At 31.3% G+C, this 14,760-nt stretch overlaps 1 protein-coding gene across 1 annotated transcript; it reads right to left on the bottom strand.

Annotated features, from left to right (window-relative positions):
• Nucleotides 1-4,409: 4,409 nt before the first annotated feature.
• On the bottom strand, nt 4,410-13,820 carry LOC133284836 (probable LRR receptor-like serine/threonine-protein kinase At5g48740). The gene is made up of 16 exons (XM_061481947.1): nt 13,745-13,820; nt 12,448-12,988; nt 11,910-12,361; nt 11,697-11,814; nt 11,547-11,615; nt 11,391-11,459; nt 11,245-11,313; nt 10,965-11,036; nt 10,795-10,863; nt 10,495-10,730; nt 10,211-10,416; nt 9,349-9,475; nt 9,159-9,227; nt 8,307-8,496; nt 8,092-8,224; nt 4,410-4,475 (listed from the first exon to the last, which is right to left on the bottom strand). The coding sequence occupies exons 1-16, from the start codon at nt 13,818-13,820 to the stop codon at nt 4,410-4,412; spliced, it is 2,562 nt and encodes an 853-aa protein (XP_061337931.1).
• Between the last annotated feature and the right edge of the window lie 940 nt (nt 13,821-14,760).

The following is a 14,760-nucleotide window of genomic DNA, read 5'->3' as shown; positions in this document are numbered from 1 at the left end:
GCTATTGGGTCTTCGGTTGGAATTTCAATAGTCTTGGCCCACACAAGATTAGGCAGGCCAGGAAGAGAGCCCAAATAAAAGCCCAGCAAAATTTTAAGGCTATTTTATAAATTATTCATTTATTGTTTCCAAAAGTTTAAATATATATTATGGCAATTTGGTTGTATAAATCTAGGCTTTAATGTTTCTAAAGTGAATGTAGATAAGTTATCTACATTCGCTCCCAAAACTCCGTCGTTTTTCGTTGAAAAATTTAAAAATTATAATGAAAAAGATTATTATAACCTTGAAATAAATAATAATTACAAAAATACCTTGATTTCCGTATCAAAACGACGTCTTTTTGACTCAATGTGGATAAGTTATCTACGTTAACTATAGAAAAAGTGAACCCATAAATCTATATAGTCTAAAATTTCCTCCACACAATCCAAATTCCAAAGTAGTCATTTTGATAGAGGTTTGGCATATATCAGATCTGTGGTTGTTAAACAGATGGGATCAACCAAATTTAAAAGAAAAATTAACAATGGTTACTTCACGATTAAAAGAGATAATCCTATTCATAGAGAAATTAAAACATGATTACACATCAAATAGGATTTTGCATATTTCTCAAGAGTGTTTTTGATTGAGTGCGGTGAACTTAATTTTAGACTGCAATTGTCGAGAAATAAAATTTCCTCCATAACAGAAGGATAAAGGAGGAAGATAAACGTTGGAATTCTCCCATAAAACTGGCATCGTTGAAGGCAATTGAATGTAGAAGCAAGTTAATTATGCTTTCTCTTCAAAATAAAAAAAAAAAGTTAATTATGCTTTAGGCCATGTAACACCCCAAATTTCTAACAATTTATGAAACAATCTTATAATAAATAAATTGTCAAAATTCATTTTTTTTTTTTCACAATTATAATAATAGAAATATTGCGGAAGCTAATCAAAATCTAATTTGGGGAATGTTACCGCCGCACCTGTACAATGAACAGGTGCAAGGCTAAATTTATTACATTAAAATAAAACCAAAGACTAAAGTTTAAATAAAGGAAATATGTCTTATGCATTTATTTAAATCTCATAAATTTCTAAACTTAGAAACTAGCTTGAAATACTCGAGTCGTGATCCTCACTGTCCACAGCTAGCCCCATCCTTTGCAACATGCTTCACTGAAAATCTGCTCCCCCGCAGCCGCAGGATCATTGCAGTCAAACAAACACAAAAGTCAGCAAAGCTGGTAATCCTAATCAAAATACAATTAATATGAGTAATAACAAATTAAATCAAATGTCAAATAGTGTTCAAATCAATTCCACATTAATCAAATCAAATATCAATATAATAATCAAAATTCCATTATATAATATTTATCTTTATTAAGTTCATTTAATGTATTTGGTAATTATCAACTAATATATTTAGCACAACATTAGTCATAATATGATAATATTCACAACTCAATGACATTCTTCATAATCAAATCAAATAACAAATTTCATTATTAATAATGTTTAAGTTCGTTATATTTAGTGGGAAGAGAACCATGGTAGACCCGGGAAACCCTGCCAGTCTACCCTGTGACCCGGGAAACCCTGCCAGTCACAAACAAATCATATTGGCCATAATCAATTCACATCTTCCTAGTGTGCACACCTCTTCCCAAAGTTGCTACTAGTATCCCGGGAAACCCTGCCAGACACCACTTTGGAAAGAACGGATATAATCTTTTTCACATCAGTTTCACATCGGAGGCATAAAGCCCAAAAGTTGTGTTCATCACCTTGGGAGGTACCATCCCAAAGCTATCTTCCCACCATTAATTTATTACAAACACACACAATCAGGAAAGATTCAATCATAATTATTTATTCTTTAAGTATTATCATCTCTAAATGAGTTACTCAACGGCATTATAATTTTCCAAAGTATCATAATTCAAACAACTATTATCATAAATTCTCGAATTTATATAATAATTCAAATCTTCAGCATCTATCATAGTAAAATCCAAATCTGATCATCATAATAACTTTCCAATTTATTCAAGGATATGATAATTCAAATCTTCAACAGTCATCACAGTAAAATCCAAATCTGATCATTATCATAACTTTCCAATTTATTCAAGGATATGATAATTCAAATCTTCAACAGTCATCACAGTAAAATCCAAATCTGATCATTATCATAACTTTCCAATTTATTCAAGGATATAATAATTCAAATCTTCAACATTCATCATAGAAAAATCTAAATCCAATCATCGTCATTCAAATAATCCCATCACATCAATTATCATAGTTATTAATAATATAAATATTTAAATTCAATCATTAAAACACATATTTGGAAAGTTTTTCTTAAAGAGTAGTATAATTCCATAATTTTCATAATTATTCAATAAGATCCATATATTGCACATGAATTAAAAGTTTATATCATATATTGCACATAATCATAATTTCTGAAATAATAAAAAATTTCCAAAAATATTCTAATTATCATATGTAGTAATTTAAATTTAAAAAAAACAAATACCTATATATATAGAAATGTTCATACCAAACTATTAAGAACATCTACGGATTACATATAAGGATTATGCCCAAATTTCATATAATAGAGATAACCTAAACACCTAAGGATTCAGATTACATCCAAGTTTTATATAAAAGAAATAACCTACGAATAGGATTACATATACCGAAATTCATATCAATATAATCTATGACTCTCTAGGGATAAGGATTACTATTAATAAACTTCAAACAAAATTATAACCTAAGGATTAGGATTACACATATCAAACATATAACTACCTAAAGATTAGGATTACACACAATAAAAATTTCATACACAACGAATCTACAACCACCTAGAGATTAGGATTACCTGGTCTCCGCGCTAACTTCTAGAAGAAAAGAGTAATTTGGGGTAGAGAACCGGTTGATAAAAAAAAATATAAAGATTGAAAATAATTAAAATAAGCTTTTTGGAGAGAGAGAGTAGTAGAGGAGAGTGAATTGGTTTGGTTAAGCTAGGTCTCTATTTATAGTTGAAGTTTAGGGCTTATACATTACTGACTCAATGCTGACTCATCATATCTAAACAATATATGTTTGTTGACTCATTATATCTAAACAATTTATGTTTATTGACTCATCATATCTAAACAATATATGTTTGTTGACTCATCATATCTAAACAATTTATGTTTGTTGACTCATCATATCTAAACAATTTACTAATCAATCATTACTAATCAAACATAAATACATAAATCATCAATCAATTAATAAATCAATTAATCATATATATATATATATATATATATATATATATATATATATATATATTATCACATAAATCAAATAATATTACTATTATTATCTTACCTCTTATTATTTTAACTATTATTAACTCATTAATTAAAGATATTAAATACCAATATTATTAATTACAAAAATACTAAATATCATTATTATCCAAAAAATATTTATTATTATTATTATTTTATTAAAAGAAAATATAGGGTATTACATTCTACCCTTCTTAAAAGAAGTTTCGTCCTCGAAACTTAGAAGTTTGAGCTCCTCAAATTAACTTAAAGGCATAAGGTTAAAGTTAATAAAAATATGGGGGTATTACATTCTACCTTCCTTAAAAGAAGTTTTGTCCTCGAAACTTAATTAATTAATTTTTTTTTGAAACCCCTTTAAAAAAAATGTAAGCAAACATCAAAGAGTCATGCATAACCCGGCAAACAAGACAACATAGAATACAATAAATTTAAAGCACTGCAAATTAATGACTTGCTAACTTTAACCAAGCTAGAAAAAAAGTTTGGCGCTGAGTTAGTGGGGTTGGATACGTGTTCGATTCCCGCTGAATGCATTCTTGGGGAGGGGGCTGAACCTTTAGTCATCACTGTTCCCCCGCACTCCGGATTAGTCCCATAGCCGGCTCAAAGAGTCGAAGCTCGTGGGGATACCGGAGGGAGCCAACTCGTCTCAAAAAGAGATAATTAGGGTTGGGTAACTCCAAAAAAGGCTAGAAAAAAAGTTTCGAAACTGAATATCTTGTTTAAACAAATAGAAATTTTTATTACATATATTATCTTTCATTTGCTAGAAAAACTTTAATTATTTCAAGAACAACTCTAAAAGAAAGCTAATTACTTTTATTAAAATAAGAACGAGTTACAAAAGATAGCGTATATAAAAAAAAATGTTAAAGAATATTATCAATAATAATTTTAAATCACAAAATAATTCCAAACATATAATCATCGAAATTTCAAAGAAATAAATCATATTTAAAGGACAAGAAAAATAACCCTTCACTACCCATCTCTCGATTTATTTATTTACATTATGTCCTATTATTTTATTTCCTAATTTTTTTTTTTTATTTAACTCAGGGATCTTTGATCCCTCGAGTCAATATCAAAAGCAAACCCCAGCCGCAACCAGGGGCTCTGATACCATTTTGTAACACCCCAAATTTCTAACAATTTATGAAACAATCTTATAATAAATAAATTGTCAAAATTCATTTTTTTTTTTCACAATTATAATAATAGAAATATTGCGGAAGCTAATCAAAATCTAATTTGGGGAATGTTACCGCCGCACCTGTACAATGAACAGGTGCAAGGCTAAATTTATTACATTAAAATAAAACCAAAGACTAAAGTTTAAATAAAGGAAATATGTCTTATGCATTTATTTAAATCTCATAAATTTCTAAACTTAGAAACTAGCTTGAAATACTCGAGTCGTGATCCTCACTGTCCACAGCTAGCCCCATCCTTTGCAACATGCTTCACTGAAAATCTGCTCCCCCGCAGCCGCAGGATCATTGCAGTCAAACAAACACAAAAGTCAGCAAAGCTGGTAATCCTAATCAAAATACAATTAATATGAGTGATAACAAATTAAATCAAATGTCAAATAGTGTTCAAATCAATTCCACATTAATCAAATCAAATATCAATATAATAATCAAAATTCCATTATATAATATTTATCTTTATTAAGTTCATTTAATGTATTTGGTAATTATCAACTAATATATTTAGCACAACATTAGTCATAATATGATAATATTCACAACTCAATGACATTCTTCATAATCAAATCAAATAACAAATTTCATTATTAATAATGTTTAAGTTCATTATATTTAGTGGGAAGAGAACCATGGTAGACCCGGGAAACCCTGCCAGTCTACCCTGTGACCCGGGAAACCCTGCCAGTCACAAACAAATCATATTGGCCATAATCAATTCACATCTTCCTAGTGTGCACACCTCTTCCCAAAGTTGCTACTAGTATCCCGGGAAACCCTGCCAGACACCACTTTGGAAAGAACGGATATAATCTTTTTCACATCAGTTTCACATCGGAGGCATAAAGCCCAAAAGTTGTGTTCATCACCTTGGGAGGTACCATCCCAAAGCTATCTTCCCACCATTAATTTATTACAAACACACACAATCAGGAAAGATTCAATCATAATTATTTATTCTTTAAGTATTATCATCTCTAAATGAGTTACTCAACGGCATTATAATTTTCCAAAGTATCATAATTCAAACAACTATTATCATAAATTCTCGAATTTATATAATAATTCAAATCTTCAGCATCTATCATAGTAAAATCCAAATCTGATCATCATAATAACTTTCCAATTTATTCAAGGATATGATAATTCAAATCTTCAACAGTCATCACAGTAAAATCCAAATCTGATCATTATCATAACTTTCCAATTTATTCAAGGATATAATAATTCAAATCTTCAACATTCATCATAGAAAAATCTAAATCCAATCATCGTCATTCAAATAATCCCATCACATCAATTATCATAGTTATTAATAATATAAATATTTAAATTCAATCATTAAAACACATATTTGGAAAGTTTTTCTTAAAGAGTAGTATAATTCCATAATTTTCATAATTATTCAATAAGATCCATATATTGCACATGAATTAAAAGTTTATATCATATATTGCTCATAATCATAATTTCTGAAATAATAAAAAAATTTCCAAAAATATTCTAATTATCATATGTAGTAATTTAAATTTAAAAAAAACAAATACCTATATATATAGAAATGTTCATACCAAACTATTAAGAACATCTACGGATTACATATAAGGATTATGCCCAAATTTCATATAATAGAGATAACCTAAACACCTAAGGATTCAGATTACATCCAAGTTTTATATAAAAGAAATAACCTACGAATAGGATTACATATACCGAAATTCATATCAATATAATCTATGACTCTCTAGGGATAAGGATTACTATTAATAAACTTCAAACAAAATTATAACCTAAGGATTAGGATTACACATATCAAACATATAACTACCTAAAGATTAGGATTACACATAATAAAAATTTCATACACAACGAATCTACAACCACCTAGAGATTAGGATTACCTGGTCTCCGCGCTAACTTCTAGAAGAAAAGAGTAATTTGGGGTAGAGAACCGGTTGATAAAAAAAATATAAAGATTGAAAATAATTAAAATAAGCTTTTTGAAGAGAGAGAGTAGTAGAGGAGAGTGAATTGGTTTGGTTAAGCTAGGTCTCTATTTATAGTTGAAGTTTAGGGCTTATACATTACTGACTCAATGCTGACTCATCATATCTAAACAATATATGTTTGTTGACTCATTATATCTAAACAATTTATGTTTATTGACTCATCATATCTAAACAATATATGTTTGTTGACTCATCATATCTAAACAATATATGTTTGTTGACTCATCATATCTAAACAATTTATGTTTGTTGACTCATCATATCTAAACAATTTACTAATCAATCATTACTAATCAAACATAAATACATAAATCATCAATCAATTAATAAATCAATTAATCATAATTTATCATCTAATATATATATATATATATATATATATATTATCACATAAATCAAATAATATTACTATTATTATCTTACCTCTTATTATTTTAACTATTATTAACTCATTAATTAAAGATATTAAATACCAATATTATTAATTACAAAAATACTAAATATCATTATTATCCAAAAAATATTTATTATTATTATTATTTTATTAAAAGAAAATATAGGGTATTACAAAATCCCTCAATTTTGTACATTGTAACACTTCCCAAGTCATAAATGTGAAAAGAAAGAGGAAAAACAACATTTAGGATTGTAGACATACATACATAAAATTTAAGCAACATATTATAAAAAGAAAGGCACATTGATATTGAGGATAAAAAGTCAACTAACAAGTTGACTTTTTGGTGTAAGTGATAATGAGTTTGTTTCTCATGAGATCTCAAGTTCAAGCCCTAAGAATGGAGAAATCTAAACTGGATGGGCTTGACAGAGCTCAAATTAGATCAATTGGGTAGTTGAACTAGTGGAAAAATCTAAACTGTCTCGGCAGGCCTGGCAAGAAAGAAACCATAGACATATATAATGTGAGTTAAGCCACTTTTTTAGGCAGGCTAGAAGGTTGTTTGATTGCCTTAGATGATGAACTTAACTCATAAATTACCACAACAAAAAGAATAATATAATTATGGGTTTTATAATTCTCATGTTGAAGGAGAATTGAAATCTCATGTTGTAGAGATAAAAAGCATGTGGGACCCATGTGTTAGAAAAAATTATATGTAGGACCCATGCCAGCACGGAAATCGAAGAGTGTGTAGGAAAATTGTAATTCTCATGTTAAATGAGAATTATAAAACCCTATAATTATATGTTCCAATTTATCTGTCAGATTGGAGTCTGCAGCTTCTTCATTTCAATGAGTTGGGTCAAACATGGTTTGAATGGGCTTAGAGACAAGTGAGCATATCCATAGAATAGTGTCATATAAACTAGTGATAACTATGAAAATTCGAGTTCGAGGGAGGTAAAATATGCATGAGCATGAATTCTATCAAGACCAATAAAACTTGATTTTTCCATATTATAAGTAAATAATTTTCCTATCAAATAAGATGCATGAGGAAAATTTTCTAGCTATATTACTTTATAGAAACAATTGAAGGAACTATAGGTTACCCATAACACCAAATTGAATGAGTCAGGAGTTCCAGAATGAATCATTGTCTCTCTTCCACAAATGAGTTCCAAAAGAACAACTCCAAAGCTATATACATCACTTTTCTCTGTAAGCTGTTGGGTGGAATAATACCTGTACATGGAAATTGACTTAAATATGACATCATGTTATCAATTATCATGAAACCATTAGTTTATTAATTTCAATAACATACTCTGGATCTAGATACCCAGCAGTTCCCTTCACAACAGTTGTGACATGAGTTGCATCTGCTTGGGTTACTTGCTTAGAGAGGCCAAAGTCGCAGACCTTAGCATTCATATCCATATCCAATAGAATATTACTACACTTGACATCTCGGTGTATGATTCGTGGTTCATTTCCGTTATGCAAATAATCCAGTCCTTCAACACAATGGAAAAGAGCTTAGCACAAATAATTTATGTCTATCAAAATAGGGTTTAATATCTCACGTGTTGTAGGAGATAAAATTATCTCATATACATATATAAAAGTGTGTGAGATCCATATATTCTTTTTCTTTTTCTTCTCTTCACATTACCCTACATGGGCTGCACATACTTTTATATGTATATAGAAGATAATTTTATCTCTTACAACTTAGGAAACATCAAACCCATAAAAATAATATGAAACATAATGTATCAAATTCATAGAAATATAATATGCATTTTTAGTGTAACATAATTTTACACTATCATCAATGATGTATTGTATCATTTAATGAGTTTGACATCTTATATATTGTCAAACTCATATACGATGTATCACACATTGTTAGATGATAATTATTATTTTTTATATGGATAACACATCAAAGTTAAACTCAATTATTATTGAGAAAAGTGTGCATCATTTTAAAAAATGTAAAATTGTGTCATTTTAAGTGAGAGAAAGAGATAGATAAAGGAAGAGAGAGAGAGTAGACAGAAAAATATAAAGGTGTGGGTCCCACCTCTTTGTGAGAGTGAAATGATATAAGTTGTGTCGTTTAAGAGGACAAACACTTTTCTCATTATTATTTGTTAAGAACTTAAAGTAGTACCTTTTGCTGCATCGACTGCAATTTTCAACCTTCGAATCCAGCTTAAGGGAGTTTTGTAGCTGTTTGCACCTAATAAAAAGAGAATGAAAGTGCAATGTTAAACATAAACTCTAATGCTGACTTCATTATTGGAATCTTTGAAGCAAAAGGAGATGAACTAGCTAGATATTTGTGTTGAAGCATGTAGTACCATAGAGGTGATCACCCAGTGATCCACCAGGCAAGTACTCATAAACTAATATCTGATGCTTTGATTCTTGACAAAATCCTTCCAAAGACACAAGATTTTGATGTCGGATTTTCGACAGGAGATGAATCTAAGAACAATGGAAGATATGAAAGAAAGAATTAGTAAAAACAAATGGGAAAGAGAAAACAGAAATTTTATAATAGAAGCAATGTTCTTACAACAAAGAGACACAAATGGCTCAAAATAATGTGTAAGATGGATATATTCATTCATAAATATGTAAAATATTGAGAAAATTGTTTCAATATTATTCAGTGATTTTGTTTGTCATAAAATGCTTATAGATTTAAGACATATTCTGAGCTGGCTTGGAGGCCACAGTGGGTATTGAGTAAATAACTGAAATTGGGATACAGTCCAAGAATCATTGCTTTATAAATGTTACATAAATAAGCAGGTGACAAAGTATTCACATGGTTAGAACTTAGAAAAATTATTCATTTGTCTTCACCTAATAATTTATACTTTTGGAAGAGTTGGTCCATGACATGGTATCTGAGTCTCTGTGACCAAATGATTTAATGTTCGATCCTTGTCGCCCCTATTCTTCTAAAAAAATTGAATTTCAAGTACAATAGCCTTAAGGAGGTGACAAAACTTTCACCATAGCTAGATATATAATACAAAAACTATGAAACTATCCCTGGCTTTTAAAATGAAAGCCAATATGTATCATCATCTAGCTAGCTCCTTTGAGGTAACATTCAGTCTCATTTATGATTATGCACATTTTGTATTACTTATTCAGCTATACTTCTATAAGCATTTAGGGTTATATGCAAGAGGAATTTAGTTAATGAACCTCATTGAAAAAAGAATCAACCCCTAGCTGGGATTTATCAAACCGAACTTTGACAGCAACTGATTTTCCATCTGGAAGCTTTCCAAGGTAAACTGATCCAAAACTTCCCCGTCCTATGACTTCTTTAAAGTTGCTTGTAGCTACTTTGATTTCTTTGTAGGAAAAGACTTTTACTGCACCCCAATTCCTCATATCCGTTTCTACCCCTAATAGCCAGAACAACATCCCATTAACACATGAAAGAAAGGCTAAAACATATAGGCATAATGTCAAAGGAGACATACTTGCTGTGTACGAGACTTCATATCTCTTTTTAGTCATGTATATAAATACTGAAACACATATCAAGATAAGGGCAAGTGTAGCTCCTCCAACCATGCCTAGTATGATTGCTAGATGATTTTGTACTTTGTGCTTCTTTTTGGGAATTATAGTCACTTGTGGTGTCTCAATTGAAGGATTGGATGATGCATCACCACATGTGGTTGTGGAAAAAGTAAGGCACAAATTCCCTGATGTTCTGCACAAGATCAAGGTATCAAATATGCATACTTTTTAAGGATACCAATGCACTGCTTCCATACCTGATCTCTAAACTTTCTTTGTTCAAGGACAGTGGAAGTGGACCTTGTAGTTTGTTGTTTTCCAGATTCCTGCATGATGACAATCATTATACTGTGACAAGTAAAGAAAACAGAAAAAGAAAAAGGATTGGCATATTATTTTTTGAACTAGTTTTCTGTTTCTCACTTACAGTAAGTGGAGATCCTCTATCTCTCCCAAGCTATCAGGAACTGTTCCCTGTAGACTGTTGTTTTGCAAGTCTCTTAACATAGAGGGGAAAAGAAAAGAAGGAAGGGAGAAAAAATGGGAATGTAAAATTAATATTACTTTTGATGTGTATATTCTGGCTTTGAGACAGAATATTATAAAATCTGAAGGGAAAGGAAAGAAAAGAGATATATATTATTGGCTAAAGTTTAAATTTCCAGTTTCACAGCAGAACCTGAAAGTTTGATAAACATGAAACTCACAGTATTTGAAGGCTAATCAAGTTTTCCAGCTCTACACCAAAGGATGTTAGATTATTGAAACCAAGGTTCCTGAAAGTTTGATCAGTCACTATCAATCTTTGATTAAAACCTAAGTCAAAGTTCATGATGCTTTTTGGAGGTATTACAGTATTTCAAGATGCTGCAAGCTATCCAAATTCTGAATTTCTCCAGCAAGAGATGTGTTGCGCAAATCCCTGATAAATAATAAGGCCGATTATCAACATAAGACAGAATATCAGCAATACATACGGATCATGTCCAATAAATAGAAAGAAAATTACAATGTTTTAAGGTCCAACAAGTCACCAAATGTAGGACTAATTGATCTCAAATTTATGCCTGAAAGATCCCTGAAAAAATTCCATTTATGTTAAATCTTCAATGTAAAGAACCATTATAAGGATAAAAAAGAATGTAATGAGTTCACACACAATGATGTAACCAGGTTTCCTTCACAATCAATATGATCCCATGGGAAAGGGGAGCATGGATCATCTTGCCATCCTAGATCCAAGCCAGTGGACTGCTGAATAACTTGCATTGCTGAAACTGAAATACAAATTGAGCAAACAATAAGTAATAAAATGAACTATAGTTAGTTAAAATGAGAGGATACTGTATGCTAGGACAAGGTAGTTAGGCACCTGTGGTTGAGGAGGCTTCAGATGGAATATCAACCATATTATATACCTCAAATGCATTGATCTGAGGGTAGAAGCTGATACTCCTTAGTGTTATATTCAAGCTGCTTATTCCCTTTTGTGTAACGTATAAAACACTGATTTCTGAGCTCTTTATTGTATAGTTTGATTTTACAAGATCTCCATTTATCAATACATCAAATGAGGGGAACACGGGAAGAATTCCAGCAAAATACAGGATGATGTAGTAGTCCCCTAATCTATCAAGAGGGAGGTTATATGCCAGCATATTTCGCCGCGCCAAGACTCTCCCAGTTTGAAGAACAGTAGCTGGTGGTTCCTCCACAATATTAGATGGATTGAAGCTATTCTGAATCTTAAATCCAGTTGTAGCATGAAAGGGTGTGAAACTTCTATCAGCATTCCATATTCTATCATAGGGATCCATGGGGTACCTGTATATTTTGCAAGCTAAACCATGACAAACTTAACTAATCACCAAAAAATGTTGAAATAAAAAAAAAAAAGCTTTGGTTCTTACTGAATAGACTCATTGGTGTGGCCACAATCAATTCGATAACTCTTCTTGAGTAGTTTATTTGGGAAATCTTCTTTGCCATTTGTGTAGGATCCTTTAGGCAGTGGTCTGATTTCAAGTGAAGAAATCACAGGAGAACCACCACTTGGAATTGAATTTAAACAGAATGGTAGTGTGTCCTTATTGACTGTCCAGAGAAACTCTTCTGTGCATGGATCATTTTTAGCAAGATTTATGTTAGCAGCAATAGCTGTCCCAAGAGAAACAGAAAAAGTAGGTGGTTTTCCAAGTCCATCATAGTTCTTGTACACAAACTTTGCTCTCAGGAGAACCAAAGTAGTTGCATTGTTCACTGGTATCCTATAGCATGTGCGGCCTCTGGAATTCGGGAAGAACCGAGCTGAGACATTTATGGAGGAAGAACCATCATTGTAATTGATGGTAATTGTCTTGCCTGTGGTTATGTAGGTAGTGTCTGGCACCCATGAAATGTTAGATGAATCACTGAAGCTGGTTTTTCCACCACAAGATAGACTCAAGAAACCTGTTTCATGAAGAAATATTAAAAAACTACACTAAGTTAGCCTGGAAAAGTGGAAACTGTTCTCATGTATTTGGTGTTATAATAATAGAATGATCAATCATCTTGTAAAATATGAGTATAAAAAGTTCTGAATAGTTTCTGAGTGTACAGAACCAATTCAACCCAAAAGCTTAAGTTATTGGGTGAGGCTACATTAATGATTTTATATATTTCAACACGCCCCCTCACACGAGAGTCTACTAGAGTTGAAGGGTGGACGATACACAGGCCCATCTACCTGTGCGAAGACAGAAATTCCACTAGAAAAAAAGTGAGGGGCGATGAGGATCGAACCCGGTACACCGAGGCTCTGATACTATGTAAAGAACCAATTCAACCCAAAAACTTAAGCTATTGGGTGAAACTATATTAATGATTTTATATATCTTAACACTGAGAAAACGAAAAGAAAAAGTTGCATATTCTCAGAGGAACATTGCATTGAAAGTTTATCAGCTCATGTTTTTAACGCTGCAACAAAGCTTAAATCAGGGCATCTACTTTCAATCCTTGAACATGTATGGTTCTAGAGTAGTCAAATGGTGGGTATGTTTGTAATATAATTAGCTTTGTGAAAGATCTCAAAATCCAAAAAGTATTGAACTAACACATAAAATGGCCTAGGAATTAGTAGTATGCAATTTTCTAGTTAATTGTCCACAATGGAAAACTTGCTTAGAAAAATAGTACTATTTTATAGAAAAGTACAAGACATACCATCTTGTCCACAGAAAGACACACCCCAGAAGCTGCAAAACAGAAAGAAGATAGGAAATGAATCCCTTAAGTCCATGAACTCTGAAGCCTACTATTAACCCAAATATTGTGTTTCTCTTTTACTGAACCAAAGAGAATAAGAAGACACGTGAATAAATAAAAGTAGTGTCATAGTAGTGTAATGAATGGATCCATAACAATCATAAGCTGTCCCTGAAAAGAAGAATGACCACAATATATGGTAGAGACATGGTAAAGCTTGAAGGAAGGGAAAAGAACACAAGGTGGCAAATCAGGAAAGGGTGTTTGGTTAGGTAGAGGGACCAAATAGTTGAGCACAGAAAAAGATGTTAGTATAAGAAAAGGAGAAAGGAAAAGTGGAAATATTACTTGGTAGCAGTGGAGTTTATGATTAAAGGATTGTTTAGTCATGGAAGAGTGATAAATGATTACATTATTTTAATTTGTTTTTTTAATATTAGCATTAATTGATTATTCCTAACAGTTTTAATACTGATCTCTACTAACAATCATTAGTTCAAGTGGCAAGGAGCTTGCTCCCTTAATTAGAGGTCTCAAGTTTGAATCCTTCAAATGAAGAAAATAGTATTAAGAGAGCCGTTACAATGCTCAAATCGAATTAAACCAGATTGGATAACATAAATTGAAAGATCTCTCAATCAATTTTGAGTTATGTGTTCTAAGAGCTGGACTTTTCTGTACTTCGATCAAGTTTGTGTTGCCATGTAGGTTGGAAACTTGGGATAATGTTAAGCATGGTTCTGCCTGTACGGATAACAAACTATGAAGTCTTCAATGACAATTATAGATACTGTCATTGACATAAATAAAATCTTAAACTCAAACCCATGTAGGTTAAGTACCTGGTTTCAAATTGTGCATAGATGCAACCATATATATGATTGTGCACATTTGTGATTGCGAAGTTTTTCTGCTAGATGTTTTTGACCTATTGAAATTTGAATCTATGTCACCTCAACTTAAACCTCAAATCA

This window comes from Gastrolobium bilobum, unplaced genomic scaffold (assembly GCF_033153095.1).
Source record: "Gastrolobium bilobum isolate Gb01-03AN ecotype WA unplaced genomic scaffold, APGP_CSIRO_Gbil_v1 utg881, whole genome shotgun sequence".
NCBI lineage: Eukaryota > Viridiplantae > Streptophyta > Magnoliopsida > Fabales > Fabaceae > Gastrolobium > Gastrolobium bilobum.
The sequence above is the reverse complement of the archived record's forward strand: the minus strand, read 5'-3'. Positions and strand labels throughout refer to the sequence as shown.

Bases quoted from the DNA above. Each gene is read 5' to 3' on its own strand.
- LOC133284836 (XM_061481947.1), bottom strand. From the start codon at position 13,820: ATGGACTTAAGGGATTCATTTCCTATCTTCTTTCTGTTTTGCAGCTTC. The intron at 11,460-11,546 runs GTAATTTTCTTT...ATTATTTATCAG, and splicing joins TTGTTGGACCTTAAAACATT to GGATTTGCGCAACACATCTC. The intron at 9,476-10,210 runs GTTCATTAACTA...CATTGTTCTTAG, and splicing joins TTGATTCTTTTTTCAATGAG to ATTCATCTCCTGTCGAAAAT.